The 15,029-nt window shown below is 38.6% G+C and overlaps 3 protein-coding genes and 1 long non-coding RNA gene across 4 annotated transcripts in view; 2 read left to right on the top strand and 2 right to left on the bottom strand.

Annotated features, from left to right (window-relative positions):
• Window positions 1-148: 148 nt before the first annotated feature.
• LOC144040046 (uncharacterized) lies at window positions 149-2,097 on the bottom strand. Its single transcript, XM_077553832.1, has 2 exons — window positions 1,828-2,097; window positions 149-956 (listed from the first exon to the last, which is right to left on the bottom strand). The coding sequence occupies exons 1-2, from the start codon at window positions 1,924-1,926 to the stop codon at window positions 387-389; spliced, it is 669 nt and encodes a 222-aa protein (XP_077409958.1). The 5' UTR covers window positions 1,927-2,097; the 3' UTR covers window positions 149-386.
• An 8-nt stretch (window positions 2,098-2,105) lies between these two features.
• Window positions 2,106-9,962, top strand: LOC144040044 (voltage-gated potassium channel regulatory subunit KCNG3-like). The gene is made up of 4 exons (XM_077553830.1): window positions 2,106-2,616; window positions 2,728-2,880; window positions 4,054-4,807; window positions 5,491-9,962. Exons 3-4 carry the CDS (start codon window positions 4,233-4,235, stop codon window positions 6,116-6,118), a joined length of 1,203 nt encoding a protein of 400 aa, XP_077409956.1. The 5' UTR covers window positions 2,106-2,616; window positions 2,728-2,880; window positions 4,054-4,232; the 3' UTR covers window positions 6,119-9,962.
• Window positions 9,963-10,096: 134 nt separating this feature from the next.
• On the bottom strand, window positions 10,097-10,758 carry LOC144040047 (uncharacterized). The gene is made up of 3 exons (XR_013289615.1): window positions 10,647-10,758; window positions 10,481-10,537; window positions 10,097-10,371 (listed from the first exon to the last, which is right to left on the bottom strand). It is a non-coding gene; the product is annotated as an uncharacterized LOC144040047 (long non-coding RNA).
• Window positions 10,759-11,417: 659 nt separating this feature from the next.
• tgfbr1b (transforming growth factor, beta receptor 1 b) overlaps window positions 11,418-15,029 on the top strand; it is a 62,360-nt gene continuing 58,748 nt past the window's right edge. Inside the window, exons 1-2 of the mRNA XM_077553831.1 lie at window positions 11,418-11,457; window positions 11,770-11,867. The gene's annotated coding sequence lies outside the window, so the exon portion shown is untranslated. The remainder of the gene's footprint in view (window positions 11,458-11,769; window positions 11,868-15,029) is intronic.

Below are 15,029 nucleotides of genomic sequence, written 5' to 3' on the forward strand. Positions count from 1 at the left end.
TGTGGCATGATTTGTTAGTATTGTTTAAAAAATATATATGTGCAATTTGAGTATGTGATGGTTTTAGTCCCGCCCTTATGCCCAGACATAAATCAGATAAGAGCTAAACACTTATCCCTGATCAAAAGCAGTAACACAAATACAAAACTTGACTTGGATAACATTTTATTGCGAAAAAGAACACTACAGTGTTGTTTCGGTAATGTTAGCCTTCTTCCTCCTAATCATCATCCTCACAACTTCTCTCTGCAGTCGGAGGGCAATGAATAAACACGGGATCCGCTGGATTGTGGGAGCTTGGCTTATTTGCATACTCGACATAAGGACATTATTCTGACATAATACAATGTGACTGAGCTGGAATTTTTTTTTTTAATGGTGGACTTTTACACAGTTGTGTACATCTTCGGGGTCTCCGCTTTGAACTTGCTGAGCTGGGAGGACAACTCTTCATTCTCTGCCATGAGTGAAGAGTTTTCATATTCCAAGTGTTTGATGAGGTCGTCCTTCTCCGCGACGGCCCATTCCACGCGCCACCTCATGCACTCCATCGCGCTTTGAAAATAGCCAACAGCGTCCACGTTCCGCTCGTGCATGCTTTCCAGCTGCGTGCAAAAATGAACGACCATCTCATCCATGTACCACTGCATGCTCACCCGCTGAGTTTGAAATTGGGCGGCGGTCTCCTGCTCTCGGATCGCCCACCACTGTTGCCACTGTTCATTTACGGCGGCGATGAGGTTTTCCACGTTCGGCTCGTTGGGCTTCTTGAGAACTCTCAGGAGCCGCCGCCTTTCGTGATCGTGTCGGTGGTGCTGCAACAGCAGCTGTTCTCTCAGGGCTGCGTTTTGTGCTGCCAGCTCGCTGTTTGAGGACTGGCAAAGGTTGAGGCCATTCTCTGTAGGGTGGCGGTGATTTCCCCCTGGGATCATCCCAGAGCACACCCGATGATAAGGCTGGAAAAAAAAATATATATATAAAACAACTAAAACTAAATGCTATTAGAATACAGTACATAGCGTATGTAATAAGTCTACACGCCCCTATTCAAATGCCAGATTTTTGTTATGTATGGAAAAATGAAGCCAGAATAAATCATTTTAAACATTTTCCCACCTTTAATTTAACCTCAGTGCATCTCAATTGTTTTGTTTTTCAAGAGGTGAAGCAAAAACAAGCGAAATCAGGTGGTTGCACAAGTGCGCACACCCTCTCACTGAGGTTGTGGCTGTGTTTAAATCATTCACTGCTATTGACGGCTATAGACGTCATAAATTCATTTGAACTATTTCTCTTAGTTTAACTTTTTTTTCCCCACTTTTGTTAACAAGAGTATGAAAACCTAGCAAAAAAATATTTTTTGTACATTTAGAACATATATAAAATTTGTGGTTAATTGTGAGTTAACTAGTGAAGTCATATGATAAATTTAAAAAAATTTAATCGTCTGACGCCTCAAATTTTTTAATAATCTTTTCTTAAAAAAAAATAATAATTTGAATTATTATTTTTTATTTTTTAACAATCCTTTTTTTTTTAATGATTATTAAAAATTAGGGGCGTCAGGCGATTACAATTTGTTACATCTGTTCTAAAAATAAGTCTAGGTTTTCATACTCTTGTTAACAAAAGTTATTTGTACATTTTTACTTCATCCACCCCATTAACGGATAATTCAATAATTACATCTTGTTCAAACTGTCACTCATCTGATAGCCTAAGTGGCATGAAAAATGAAATAATGACTGCCAAACATTACAGCCTTCTAACTTTTAAGTCATTATCCAACAAGGCCATTGTGTCAAAAGCACTAAAGGATGAACTCACCTTTTTTGGAAAGTTCCCTTTCGATATGTGTGAAAACGGCTTTTTATCATTGTTTCCAAAGCTCATTTTCTTGATGCTTCCTGAGTAACTTTTGTCCATGTTAATGACTGCTGCAAGTTTTCAGGATTGAAGACGGTTCTTAATGGTCTCTTATTGGGTTTCTTCTAGTGGCTGAAACGCTCTGGATCGCTCCGGCGTAATTCACTTAAGTACATGGTAATTGGACACTGAAGGACATGCAGTGATTGGGAAATAAAGCCGCAAAGGATGGAAGATGCAAAATCACAAAGACAAAGGGAGGAAGACAAAAGCTTTGAAATGTTGTGGGGGTGGCCAAATATGACTCGTAAAAACAAGGCCAGGAGAATATTGTACAGTACTAACAAGTACTATACAAAACTCTTAACATTCAGGATTTTCATTGTAGCACAGTAATTGGTATTGTTATTCACAACAAAAATTCGTTTTCACCTTTGTACTTTTACTTATTTATGCTTGTGCTGTACTTCTGCTTAAAACAGAGTCTGACTACTTCTAGTTTATAAAACAATCCAAAAGGGGGCGCTATTTGGCTAGAATTAACTGCGTTCGGTTTGAATTAAGTCGATGATTCATCTTTGCCATGATTTGATGTAATATCATGAAATATACTCAATCAATCTTTAATTTGAGGGATCGTGAGGTGTGATGAGGGAGGAGGGTGAAATATGAGTGTGGAACATTCGGAGAGGGAGGACCGAAGAAGAAGCCCAAGAAGGACAAGGAAGTGGATGAGGGAGGTGTAGGAGGGCAAGTGTCTCACTCACATCAGTCACTCACAAGCATTTACGGCAGTTCATCTGCTCAGACCCACTTTTTTTTCTTTTCTTTTTTATAATCATGGGACACTCATCCGACCAGTGGGAGGAGAAGGCGATAGGAGAAGCTTGCTGGGGATATTCAGTCTGGAAATTGAACACGAGTTCATCCGGTTGGCTGCTGGACGAAAGTTAGACGAAAAAAGAAGAAAAGAATCCCTGACGAACTCTTGTGAAAATGTGAAGAGGTTTTGGGGTAAGTTTTATCCGCACTGACCTAATTATTGGAACAGTTTTTTTTTAATACTGTTTGAATTCATCAGCATTCAAAGTATGGCTGGGCATATTTAATTAACAGGTGAATTGTGTGTGAATGTGTGGAAGTGATTGTTGTTTCCTCGAGCAATGGAGGCAAAATGGAGTGGCTGCAACCACTGTTGATTTCGTCTCAACTAGTTTGCGTGAAATCAGTTCTATGAAACATCTGCTCTTGCTAATTCCGGCCCACACTTCTTCTTCTTTTTTTTTAATCCAACATTATAACAATTCAGAATATTGCAGAGATTGTCACATCCTGTTAGAAATTATTGTGTCCTTCCTGTTGCCTTAAAAATCGTTTGTCCTGGAATCAAGGATATGAAATTACTAAACCTAAAATGTAAAAATAAAACCTTTTTTTTTTTTTTTTTTTACAAAACCTACATTTTACGCTTTTCAAAACTAACTAAAACCATTATTATCACGAAAATGACCATTGTTTTAGTTTTTGGTAATTCATTTAATTCATGAGCCTTTGGGGTTGATTTTAAATGTGATTTTTAAGTAGAAAGTAGAAACCCTGCCACATATTGGCCTTAGCCCCAGGTGCTAGCTAGGTAAAGCCCCTAATTTTTAATATTTTATTTATTTATATTTTATTTAATATTTTTATTAGGGGCATCCGGCGATTACAATTTTTAATTGTAATTAATCACATGACTTCACCAGTTAACTCCTGATGAATCACAAATGTTATATCTGTTCTAAATGTACAATAAATAAATAAAAATCTAGGTTTTCATACTCTTGTTAACAAAAGTGGGGAAATAAGTGAAACTAATAGAAATAGTCCAAATGAATTTTTGACGTCTATAGCCGTCAATGGCAGTGAATGAGTTAATCTATGCTAAAGCAATTAGGCTACTATCTCCTTATTTGGAAACCCCGACCGAAAAGTATTGGCATAAACAGTCGAGTAGTACGCTATTTGTATTTCTCGTGAGTTTTTTCTCTCGCAAATTTGCCACTTTATAAAGAAAAAAGTGTTTTTTTTTCTCTGACTATTGCCGCCGCTCTCTTAAAAAAAACATAGTCGTAATTTTCCGTGTTTACATACATTCTTGCTTTGTTTTCTGGTGACTGATATAAGTTTTTCTTTTTGTTTAAGCAGCAGTTTAAGAAGAATGCTGATGATGGAGAAGAACCCCAGCGCAACAAATGCAACAGAATCGTTCCTCTTTGAGTTGACCAAAGATCTGACAGCTCATGTTTTTATCGTTTTATAAGACAACCTAGGAGTGTGCGCATCAAGACCAGAGGACAATTTTTGGTCCCAACCTCTGGCAGAAAATGAAGTTTGGAAGTAGTTTTTGCACCCTGAACGTTGGCGGCCGCAGATTTCCCTTCTCGGTGGAGCTGATGAAGCACCTCCCACTGAGCAGACTCAGCCGCCTGTACCGCTGCGTGTCAGAGAGCGAGCTGTTAGAACTGTGCGACGACTACGACCGTGACAGAAACGAGTTTTTTTTCGACCGCCACTCCGAGGCCTTTAGCTTCATCATGCTGTACTTGCAGCATGGCAAGTTGCGATTTGTCCCGCACATGTGCGAACTGTCCTTCTATAACGAGATGCTCTACTGGGGCCTGGAGAGCGCCGACCTGCAGCTGTGCTGTCAGCGGCGGCTGGACGAGCGTCTGTCTGACTGCTTTGTGCACTTCTTCCCCGAAGAGGAGCCACAAGACCCGGAGGAACCGCCGGATCATTGGCTGGAGAGGATGAGGCGCACGTTCGAGGAGCCCACGTCGTCCGTAGCGGCGCAAATCCTGGCCTCGGTGTCCGTGCTGTTTGTTCTCATTTCGATGGTGATGATGTGTGCCAGCACTTTACCAGAGTGGAGTGCGGCTGAGACATTGGATGAACACAGGTAGTCTTGTATAATGCCAGACGTAAGACCCAGTTTGCATGGGCGTGTCTGGAACGCCCAGACAAGGTCACGAATATAGACCAGAGGTCAGCGACCTTTGCTGTCAAAAGAGCCATTTTAGGCCAACAATGCAGGTTGCAGACCCCTGATATAGAACATATGATTTTACACTTCTCACACACTTTACACATATCAACTCATTCACTGCCATTGACGACCATTAACGTCAAAAATATTTTTTTTACTGGACTGGCTGTGAATGAGTTAACTTATCAAGACACACTTTTAAAAGTATCCCTCAGTGACTGGTCTCTAGAGAGTAGAAGGAAAAAGTCACAATCAAGTTATTCCAATAAAAGTTTTTTTTTTCTTCAGCGTGGAGCCATTGAGTGATAAAAGTGCCGCGAGTAGCGCGCTAATTAGCATTAGCGAGTCAGACTGGAGTAGATCATTACAATTCCTTGCACATCTATAGATTGAAGCAAAAATGATTGTCAATCAAATCATTTTGAATTAAAAAAAAAAAACGTTCTTAATCGAAAATCGATTTTGAATCGAATCGCAGGCCCCAAAAAATCGAATTGTGAGACATTCAAAGATTCCCACCCCAAGTATTGACTGATTTCCCAGGATTACGGTAGTTCCTTTGCTTGATTTGTGTCTCTCCCATTGGTTATTCCCAGGATCATCGAGGCGGTGTGCATCGGCTGGTTCACCGCCGAGTGCATCGTCCGTTTCATCGTGTCCCGAGACAAGTGCCAGTTTGTGCGCCGTCCTCTGAACATCATCGACCTGCTGGCCATCACCCCGTATTACATCTCGGTTACCGCCACGGTCCTGACGGGAGAGAACTCTCAGCTTCAGCGAGCCGGCGTGACTCTCCGGGTGCTGCGCATCATGAGGATCTTCTGGGTGATCAAGCTAGCCCGTCACTTCCTGGGCCTACAAACCCTCGGCCTGACCCTGAGACGATGTTATCGCGAAATGGTCATGCTTCTGGTGTTCATCTTTGTGGCCATGGCCATCTTCAGCGCGCTGGCCCAGCTTTTAGAAGGAGGGAACCAGGACTATACGAGCATCCCTGCTGCCAGCTGGTGGGTCATCATCTCCATGACTACGGTGGGCTACGGGGACATGTACCCAGTGACGGTGGCGGGTCGCGTACTGGGCGGGTTCTGTGTGGTGAGCGGAATAGTCCTTCTAGCGCTGCCCATCACCTTCATTTACCACAGTTTTGTGCAGTGCTACCATGAGCTGAAGGTACGTTCGGCACGCTGCATCCGCAGTTCGTCCACTGATTTCATTGACTGAAAGACGCGATATAGCAACACTATAGCAGGAAATTCTACACAGTGGACTTGAAAGCACTACTAAGAGTCTGATTGGCTCCCTGTAAGGTGCTGTTAGCATGACATTTCACGGATTTTTTTTTTTTACATGACAATCACATTTTAACTCATTCACTGCCATTGACGGCTACAGACGTCAAAAATTCATTTGGACTATTTCTATTAGTTTCACCTTTTTTCCCCACTTTTGTTAACAAGAGTATGAAAACCTAGAAAAAATGTACTGTACGTTTAGAACAGATATAACATTTTGGATTAACTAGTGAAGTCATGTGATTAATTACAATTAAAAAAAAATTATCGCCAGATGCCCCTAATTAAAAAAAAGTAAATATTATTAAAAAATTAGGGGTGTCAGACGATTACAATTTTTAATTGTAATTAATTGCATGACTTTAATAGTTAACTCACGATTAATCACAAATTTTATATCTGTTCTAAATGTACAAAAAACATTTTTTATAGGTTTTCATACTCTGAAACTCTGAAACTAATAAAAATAGTTCAAATGAAATTTTGACGTCAATGGCAGTGAATGATTTAAAGGCTAAAAATATTAAATAACGCTTGTCAATGTTCAGGTTTTGAAAAATGGCATCGTCATTTCGATGTAATCATTGAAAAGTGCAGTTAGTACTTTACAACTTCAGGCATCTTACATGAAAATTGTGAACCTATGCATGTCAATGAACATTAGCAAAATATGATATTGCAGGAGCAAGCAGTTGCTTTGTTTCTTATTCTTGTTACTAAGTGACTTTGTAAACAATTTGGATAGTTTGTATATTATGCTGTATTATAATATATTTAGGCCTCTTCAGTAGTTTAAAAAAAAAGGAACATTTTTTTTGTACTGTATGAGCACAAAGACAAACATTTATCCAACCTTCAATTTTTTTTTAAAATAAAATAAACTAAAATTTAATTAAATTAAATAACCCAATATGGGTCAACAAGGGACTGCCCCCCCCCCCCCTCCCCATATAAAGGAAGTCAGAAGGAATAACCCATAAAACAACCCGAAAAATTAGGCTGTTTTGTGCAAAACTACCCCCAAAAAATTGTTGGTTGTTGTGTATTTTTAATTGTAATTAATCGCATGACTTCACTAGTTAACTCACGATTAATCACAAATTTTATATCTGTTCTAAATGTTTCATACTCTTGTTAACGAAAGTGGGGAAAAAATGCTAAATAGAAATAGTTCAAATGAAATTTTCTAGGTTTATAGCCGTCAATGGCAGTGAATGAATAAAAAATAAATAAAAAATTAGAGGGGTCAGGCGATTAAAGTTTTTAATCGTAATTAATCGCATGACTTCACTAGTTAATTTGTGATTATTCACAAATGTCATATCTGTTCTAAATGTACCACACAAAAAATCTAGGTTTTCATACTCTTGTTAACAAAAGTGAAACTAATAGAAATGGTTCAAATGAATTTTGGACGTTTATAGCCGTCAATGGCAGTGAATGAGTCTAATCTCCTTAATATTCATCTCATGTTGTACTATAGGCAGACCCCTTTGGGACATCGACAAAAAGGTGATGCTAACACACCTTCGCAATTCACATTCGCAATGCAACTGTTGTATAACAAATCACAAATCTGACACGGTGCAGTCTTTGAACTGGCTTGCCTTCGCTCTGCACAAACTCAAAAAGCTGCCACTTGCCTACAGCGGAGCAGAACATCAGACCGCTGCTCTCTCAGGTTCCAAATTATGCTATAACCTCCCTCTGCTCCTCTCCGGATGTGATTCCGACTCATTTCATCATCTCTCACTGAAATCTCGAATGCTCGAAACCTTTACGAAAAGTACAAAATGAGCTTTTGTTACGCCAGAGGTGACATGCACTTTGCACTTCGCATTTCTTTATACTAATTAGCATAAAACATCCATCCATTATTATTATTATTTTTTTTTAGGTTTGTCTTTTCTCCACACCCGTTTACACTCACATTCACACTTTTTAGAGTCTTAAACTAACATGGAGGCGGCAAGGCTTGAGTGATTCAAACCGTAAACCTTTTGGAACACCAGGAGTTAAGCAGACGGACTGCAACTGAATATGTTGGACAGTTTGGACGGTATCGACAGTTTCCATGGAGACAGCAGACTCGGAGAGGGGGAGATGAAGTGGTGGAAATGTCAGGCTCCTCGAGCTGCTGGAGTGTGAATGGCGATGATCTCACTTTTAGCGTTCTTCGCAAAGAAAGTGCTTGCGGGGCTTAAATCACATCTCAGCTACGCGCTTCGCTCCTTTAAACTTTAGACCCTAATTTGAGTTCAAGTAAAAGGTATTATTATATTTGATACATTTCCTGAAATATCAAAGATGGTTTTAAATTAACTCATTCACTGCCATTGACGGTTATAGACGTCAAAATTTCATTTGGACTATTTCTATTAGTTTAACATTTTTCTCCACTTTTGTTAACAAGAGTATGAAAAGCAATATTTTTTTTGTACATTCAGAACAGATATAAAATGTGTGATTAAGTGTGAGTTAACTAGTGAAGTCATGCGATTAATTACGATTAAAATTATAATTGCCCGGCGCCCCAAGTTTTTAATCATCTTTTTTTTTTTTATTCATTCACTGCCGTTGACGGCTATAAACATCAAAAATTAATTTAACTATTTCTAGTAGTTTAACATTTTTTTCCACTTTTGTTTACAATAGTATGAAAACCTATAATTTTTTTTGTACATTTAGAACAGATATGAAATGTGTGATCAATTGCGAGTTAACTAGTGAAGTCATGCGATTAATTACAATTAAAAAAAATTAATAATATTTTCTTTCTTTAAAAGAAATTAATTAATTCACTGCCGTTGATGGCTATAAACGTCAAAAATTAATTCTAACTATTTCTAGTAGTTTATTTCCCCCCCACACTTTTGTTTACAATAGTATGAAAACCTAGAATTTTTTTATTGTACATTTAAAACAGATATAAAATTTGTGATTAATCGTGAGTTAACTAATGAAGTAATGCGATTAATTACAATTTTAAAAAAGTGAATCGCCTCTTGCCCCTAATTTTTAATAATCATTTTTAAAATGAATTTATGGCAGTGAATGGGTTAATTGCCTGTTGCCCCTAATTTTTAATAATCTTTTTTTTTTTTTTTTAGTTAATTGAGTCATTCTGTAATTACACAGGGATTGTGGCGCTAAAAGGTAAATTAATGCACAGCTTGCCACTGTTGCTAATTAATTTTTTGGAGGTAGTTCATTGTTGTAATTATTATTACGCCGAAGGCAGTCATTTCTAGTAAAGTCCAAAGAAAAATGCGGTGAATCTTTTTTTTGGGGGGGGGGGGGATAACTCAGCTTCATCAGTTAATAGCACCAACTGTAATCTGGCTCGCCAGATGGTCCGCTTCCCAAATATCCATCTGGGGAAATAACGAGAGACTGTTTGCGATGAAACTTGGAAGGTGATCACAGAAAAAGTATTCTGTCTGTCACATCCATAGCAGGGTGACTAAAACTGAACAGATTGCTTGGTGAAACAATTCTTTCAGAATTTTACAACAACAAAAATATAGAAATGGAAATTAAATACATGTAAAAATGGGAAAGTAGTACAACACAGGTTTTATGGCTACGTTGAAAATAATGAAAATGAGTGTGTGTGTTAAACCTGTGGAGGACCTTTTTTTTCCCCCTTGTTTTTTGTTGTTGTATGTTTTGCCAATAAACTATTAATTTATTTTTACACTTGACCAATAGTAAAGAATGTTAAATTGTTGCTGAAAACTGCCTTTACAGTCATTAAAGATTATATGATGGGTGTTGGGCGGAATATTTTAATTCTTATGAGGAAATGTAGCCACTAATTGTGGAATTAATCAACCACAAAAAAAAAAAATCTGCCTTTGTCTGATAATATTTTGTTTTTGCATTATAATATTGATATTAACAGTCTCCAACCAAAACATTGTTTAGAACTGACAGAGGATGAATGAGAACAACTCAGAATGTGATATTATTCGTAAGTCCTTAGAGAGTGTGAAGTTCTCATATCAACACTGTCACACGTTACAAAATATTTCTTAGGCACGGCAACAGACAGCAAAGGTGCGAAGGATCAGATCGACGCAGCTTCTTTTCACGTATGAGTCATATATGATTTGTCTTCTCTGTATAATTTAATCATGCTTTACTTTTCTCCAATATATTTCAGGCTTGTGCTTCTTTGCCCTGAAGTAAAAAAAACAAAAAAAAACTATGTGACTTACATTTGCTCCTCAGCTCTTTGCATTTAATTTATTTTTACTGTGAATCTGGAAGACCTTGAAAACCCACTCACACTCTTCACAGCTTCATCATGTCACTCCTCCTCCTCCTGTGTCGGTTAATCTGCAGGCTGTCGCAACAACAAGAAGACGGAAGAAATACAGTACATCAGTAAAATAAACATAAAAGGTTGCTGGTCCATATTAATCATAATCGTCTCATTCGATTCATATCATTACTTTTTATAGGCCTATCCATTTTTCTCATTTGGGTCACAGGTGAACTGAGCCTACAGCCTGGACTGGTTGCCAACCAATCGCAGCGTGAGCCTTTTCGCACAATTAGGGCTAAAATAAATATAAATGTTAAAATATGTTTAATAAAACATTATTTAAACATATTATAATTTGTGTACATAAATAACGCGTGTCTGGCATTAGGTAGATGACTGTGGCCGTCTCTTACATAATTGCCAAAAATCTTGATCGTTGTGCCCTTGTTTGTTTTTTGATTTTTAACTGATCCGCTTCGTCAACGTGGTGACGTAATAAAATTGCGCCCTGTTCAGTGTTTACCATTTACTCCACCCTGAGCGTAAGCACGACCGCCATATTGAATGTGTTAAGCCTGCACAGGAAAGTAACGTAAACGCGAATAAAGTACAGTAAATTATAAGACAAGCGATTCCCCTTTATTTCGTTAATCACACACACTTATTTTTAATAATTAGATAAAAAAAATACATATGCTACGTTTTTTCGTTGCTGAATTACTTCTCAATTGTCATAAACACTATTTGGAAGACAATTTAAAACATTAAGCATATTTGACACATTCAATATGGCGGCTGCGTTTGAATCTGCACCGCAGCGTGATCTATGTATTTGTACTGCTATGGTTAGCAGTTAGCTGCAGGTCAGTGGTGTCGCTCAGTAGCCATCACTTTAAAGTGAGTTTCAGCTAACCTGCGTGAACGATGTACTGTACTATAAATTGAATGGCTTGACACTGCGGCTCACTGGAGCAACTGCCAACGCGTACACCCCGCAGGTAAAAGTCATACGAAAGTAATTCCAACATGTCTTTTGGCCTGGTGTTCGGTGCAGGGCGGACTTAATAATTGTCAGAGGTGGCAAAAGCAGCCTCTACTCACACTCTTTTTAAGTGCACATGCTGTGTATAAACAGACGTACTCTTTTTCCACACTTCTTATCTAAGTACAGGAGAATCCATACTTCTAGTTTTACCAGCCTCCCCCCCAAAGAATATGTACTTCTACATAAATACAGAGTGTACGTGTTTTTGCCACCTCTTTACAATGCAATTATAATAATACGTATTTAACAACAATGTTTTGTTTAGGGTCTGCGTCCAGAAGTCTACCAAGTCTCCTACCAAGTTGGTGTTTGGAGCAGGAAGCAAGTGCCAATAAAGTCCCCGACTTGCAGAAACTCTTCCAGGTAAGCTGTAATCGTGATGCCCAAATGGTTTTTCATTCTTTTCACAGGCATACTTTTGTTTAGTTTGTACGCATTTCAACTTATTAAAACATTTAGGCCCGTTCCGACTGTCACACAAGTCGAGTTGTGTCTGCAATTGTGGACTTGCTCACAGCAATGAGAATAAACCTTCTTTCAAAATATCTCAGATGGATCAGGCAGGTCATGTTTTGTTGAACTGTCTTAGTAAATAAAAAATAAAAAAAGTGTCATTTCCTTGGCTGAAAATGTGTGAAATAAAATGCGCTGTGTTTCTCAACATTGTCCTTGAGCGCTTTCATTGAGCATGTTGCCATGGTTTCATTAAGTTATGCACAGACAACGCTTTTGCTCAGACCGAATACAAGAACTTGAGAATCACAATGTGTTTTATTCTAATTAAAGAAAAAAAACAAAGTAGGCAAGTCTGAATTGAAAGTTGTGTGCCTTCAGTGTACATACCGAATTGTGCCACAAAATGCCAGGCAGCTGTGTAATTAACACAAAGCGAGGCGGAGAAGGTCCCCAACTGAGCCCGAGTAATAGTTGTTTTCCCAAAGAGCAAGCAAATATGTACCTGTAAGTATTGTTTTATGCTCTGTTTGTATCTGTTACTGCTTCATATGCTTTAAAGTTGTTTTTAATTACAGTAACATTTATGCTACTTTCCGTTAGCCTGTCTAAAGTGCTTTGTAACCTCCTTCATACATATGAAAGACCCTCTCTCTCTTTTTTTAAATGATCTGTTTCATCTGATTGACAAGCCGCTCTACAGGACCACCATTGGGGTGGCTTGCACTCTGATTGGATGGCAGGGTTGGTGCCTTCAAGGACATTTTGGGGATTTAACATTGAGGGCACAGTAAAATCATATTCAGAGATTATTTTGTAAGGAAAACAAATAAAGTTTGATTTTGTTGAAGCAATGCAAATTTTTTCAGGTCTACCTAATATTACCATTCATTAACAAGTAGCAAAATGATGAACGGACACGGTCATGTGAATTAATAAGCGGGTTTAATGATGTAATATGCATAATTAGAGGCTGGAAATATTTCAAAGCGGCTGCTGCTGATCTAATGATGTGAGGGTCAAAACGCATATGTTAACACCAAACACACTGCAGTGTTGGGATCCATTTTATGGGTCAGGTTATCGAGGAATCGAATACAAATCAAATATCAGCTGCTTTTCACTGAGCCCAGTTGATCCTCTCTTTATGAATCCTGAACCTCCTTATTAATGTATCTCAGCAGCCTCATATTGATGGATTATATAGGATTTGCTGTTCTCTCCCTGGTTCCGCCATTACATTATTGGCCCTTTTGGGCCACCATACTTAAAGCTTTGCCTAAAGTTGTTTATTATCACTTTCAGTTGAGGTTAATATAAACCTAAGACAAAGAAATTTAGGTTGCGTATGTTATTAACCAAACCATGTTAATTTTGTCTTGTAAAAATTTGCTAGCTTAATGCTAACACACAATTCAACACACCACAGATGTGGTAATTATTCACATTTAAACAATTAATATTTGAAAAGGGGTGGTTGCAACGCATTCCTGAGAAAAATGACTTATATTATTGCAACTTTATTGTGACTTTCTTCTGTGTCATCTAAATCGTGCACAAGGTCTGTACAAAGCGATCTGTATATGTTACACTGCCCCCTGGTGGCTGAGGCACGCCCACCTGAAGGAATGACACAATGCCAATTGAATTATATTTTATTTGGTAAGCCAGCCTGGAAAACTGTGTTAATGCCTATTTGTTTATATTGTCACACGTTTTATTTACAACATTGGCTGAGCAGTGAAAAAGTACCTGTCAGAACCCTTTACCAAAAAAAAAAAAAATGCAATTATTCCTTCACCAATGAGGTTATGTTTCCATCTGTCATCATCATCATCATTTCCATTCGTAGGCGGCTCAGCTCTGGTGCTACAGTTGTTGATGCTCATTTGAGCATGATACCCCCCCCCCCCCCTCCACACACACACACACACGCACACACACACACACGCACACACACACATTGTCCTGCGCATGAATGAGCCATTAACTTTTTCGTTTCCGGTTTGCGACGTGTGGGCCGCGTCCCAGTACTTGCGCTTCCGCCTTTGTGCCCCTCGGTTGCGCGTTCCCGTCGACGGGTGCGAGGCTGCGAGTGTGTAGTTTCTGTCTCAGTGTCCGAAACATTTCAAATAGCCGAGACGCTCTCCCGCCGATGAGCGGGAGCGCGCGGTTGGGGTGGGCAAGGTTGGGTTGTGCGAGTGTTGGAACGCGGCCAGCAGTGGCCAGAAACGCCGCTGATGTGTAAAACCCGGAAGTCGGAAAGAATATTATTTGATTAAGCGTTTAATTGATCTTGCTAAGCTTTATTTTATTTTTTTTATTACCCGTTTTTATTCACCAAAAATGTTTTTTTTTTTTTGTTTTTTTTACAATGGTACCTACATTCTAGAATTAGCCCTTCAACCACTACCAGTACCATTGCAAAATGGTTCCTGAAGTGACAATAATAATAATAATAATAATAATGATATATATATATATTTTTTAGAGTAATAGATTTAATAATATATTTAATTTATAGTCCACTTTTCATCAGCACAATCTCAAAGTGCTACAGAATAATAATAAAAAATATAAATAAAAAGCATGAACATGAAATCTGACATGGCATGAATATCAATGAGTCTTGCTTCTTTTATGTGCGATCACTAAAAGGTCACAGACAGTGACAGTGAATATAAATTGTGCTGCACTCTCCAAAATATTGAATGAGTACGGTTCACACACATCATCCTCTTATATGTTGCCATCTCTGCCTACTGTGACAGCATATCCTCTCCAGAGGAAACGAGGAATATCAGGTTTCAGCAGCTGACTGACCGTTAAAGGGCTCTCCACTGTGCTCCTGCAGTAGCGACCCCATGTGGTGACTCAGTGTTAACGCAGCTAAACGTTTATTTTCTCAAAGCCCACATAACAGAAGGAGTATGCTAAAAACGATTTTTAAAAGTAATTATCAGAAGTGGCAAATCTAGGTCCAGAAAGTAAAAACCCTGCCACACTTTGGTTGTATCCCCATGTGCTAGCTAGCGAGCTAGCTCCCCGGGTGCTTGTTTACCTGCTAGGGCG

This window comes from Vanacampus margaritifer, chromosome 20 (genome assembly GCF_051991255.1).
Source record: "Vanacampus margaritifer isolate UIUO_Vmar chromosome 20, RoL_Vmar_1.0, whole genome shotgun sequence".
NCBI classification, from domain to species: Eukaryota; Metazoa; Chordata; class Actinopteri; order Syngnathiformes; family Syngnathidae; genus Vanacampus; species Vanacampus margaritifer.

What these genes read in the sequence shown, in the direction of transcription:
- LOC144040046 (XM_077553832.1), bottom strand. Translation starts at nt 1,926, where the DNA reads ATGGACAAAAGTTACTCAGGAAGCATCAAGAAAATGAGCTTTGGAAAC. An exon ending in AAGGGAACTTTCCAAAAAAG is followed by an intron (nt 957 to 1,827) that starts GTGAGTTCATCC and finishes TTTTTTTTCCAG; the next exon opens with CCTTATCATCGGGTGTGCTC.
- LOC144040044 (XM_077553830.1), top strand. Translation starts at nt 4,233, where the DNA reads ATGAAGTTTGGAAGTAGTTTTTGCACCCTGAACGTTGGCGGCCGCAGA. An exon ending in GAGACATTGGATGAACACAG is followed by an intron (nt 4,808 to 5,490) that starts GTAGTCTTGTAT and finishes GGTTATTCCCAG; the next exon opens with GATCATCGAGGCGGTGTGCA.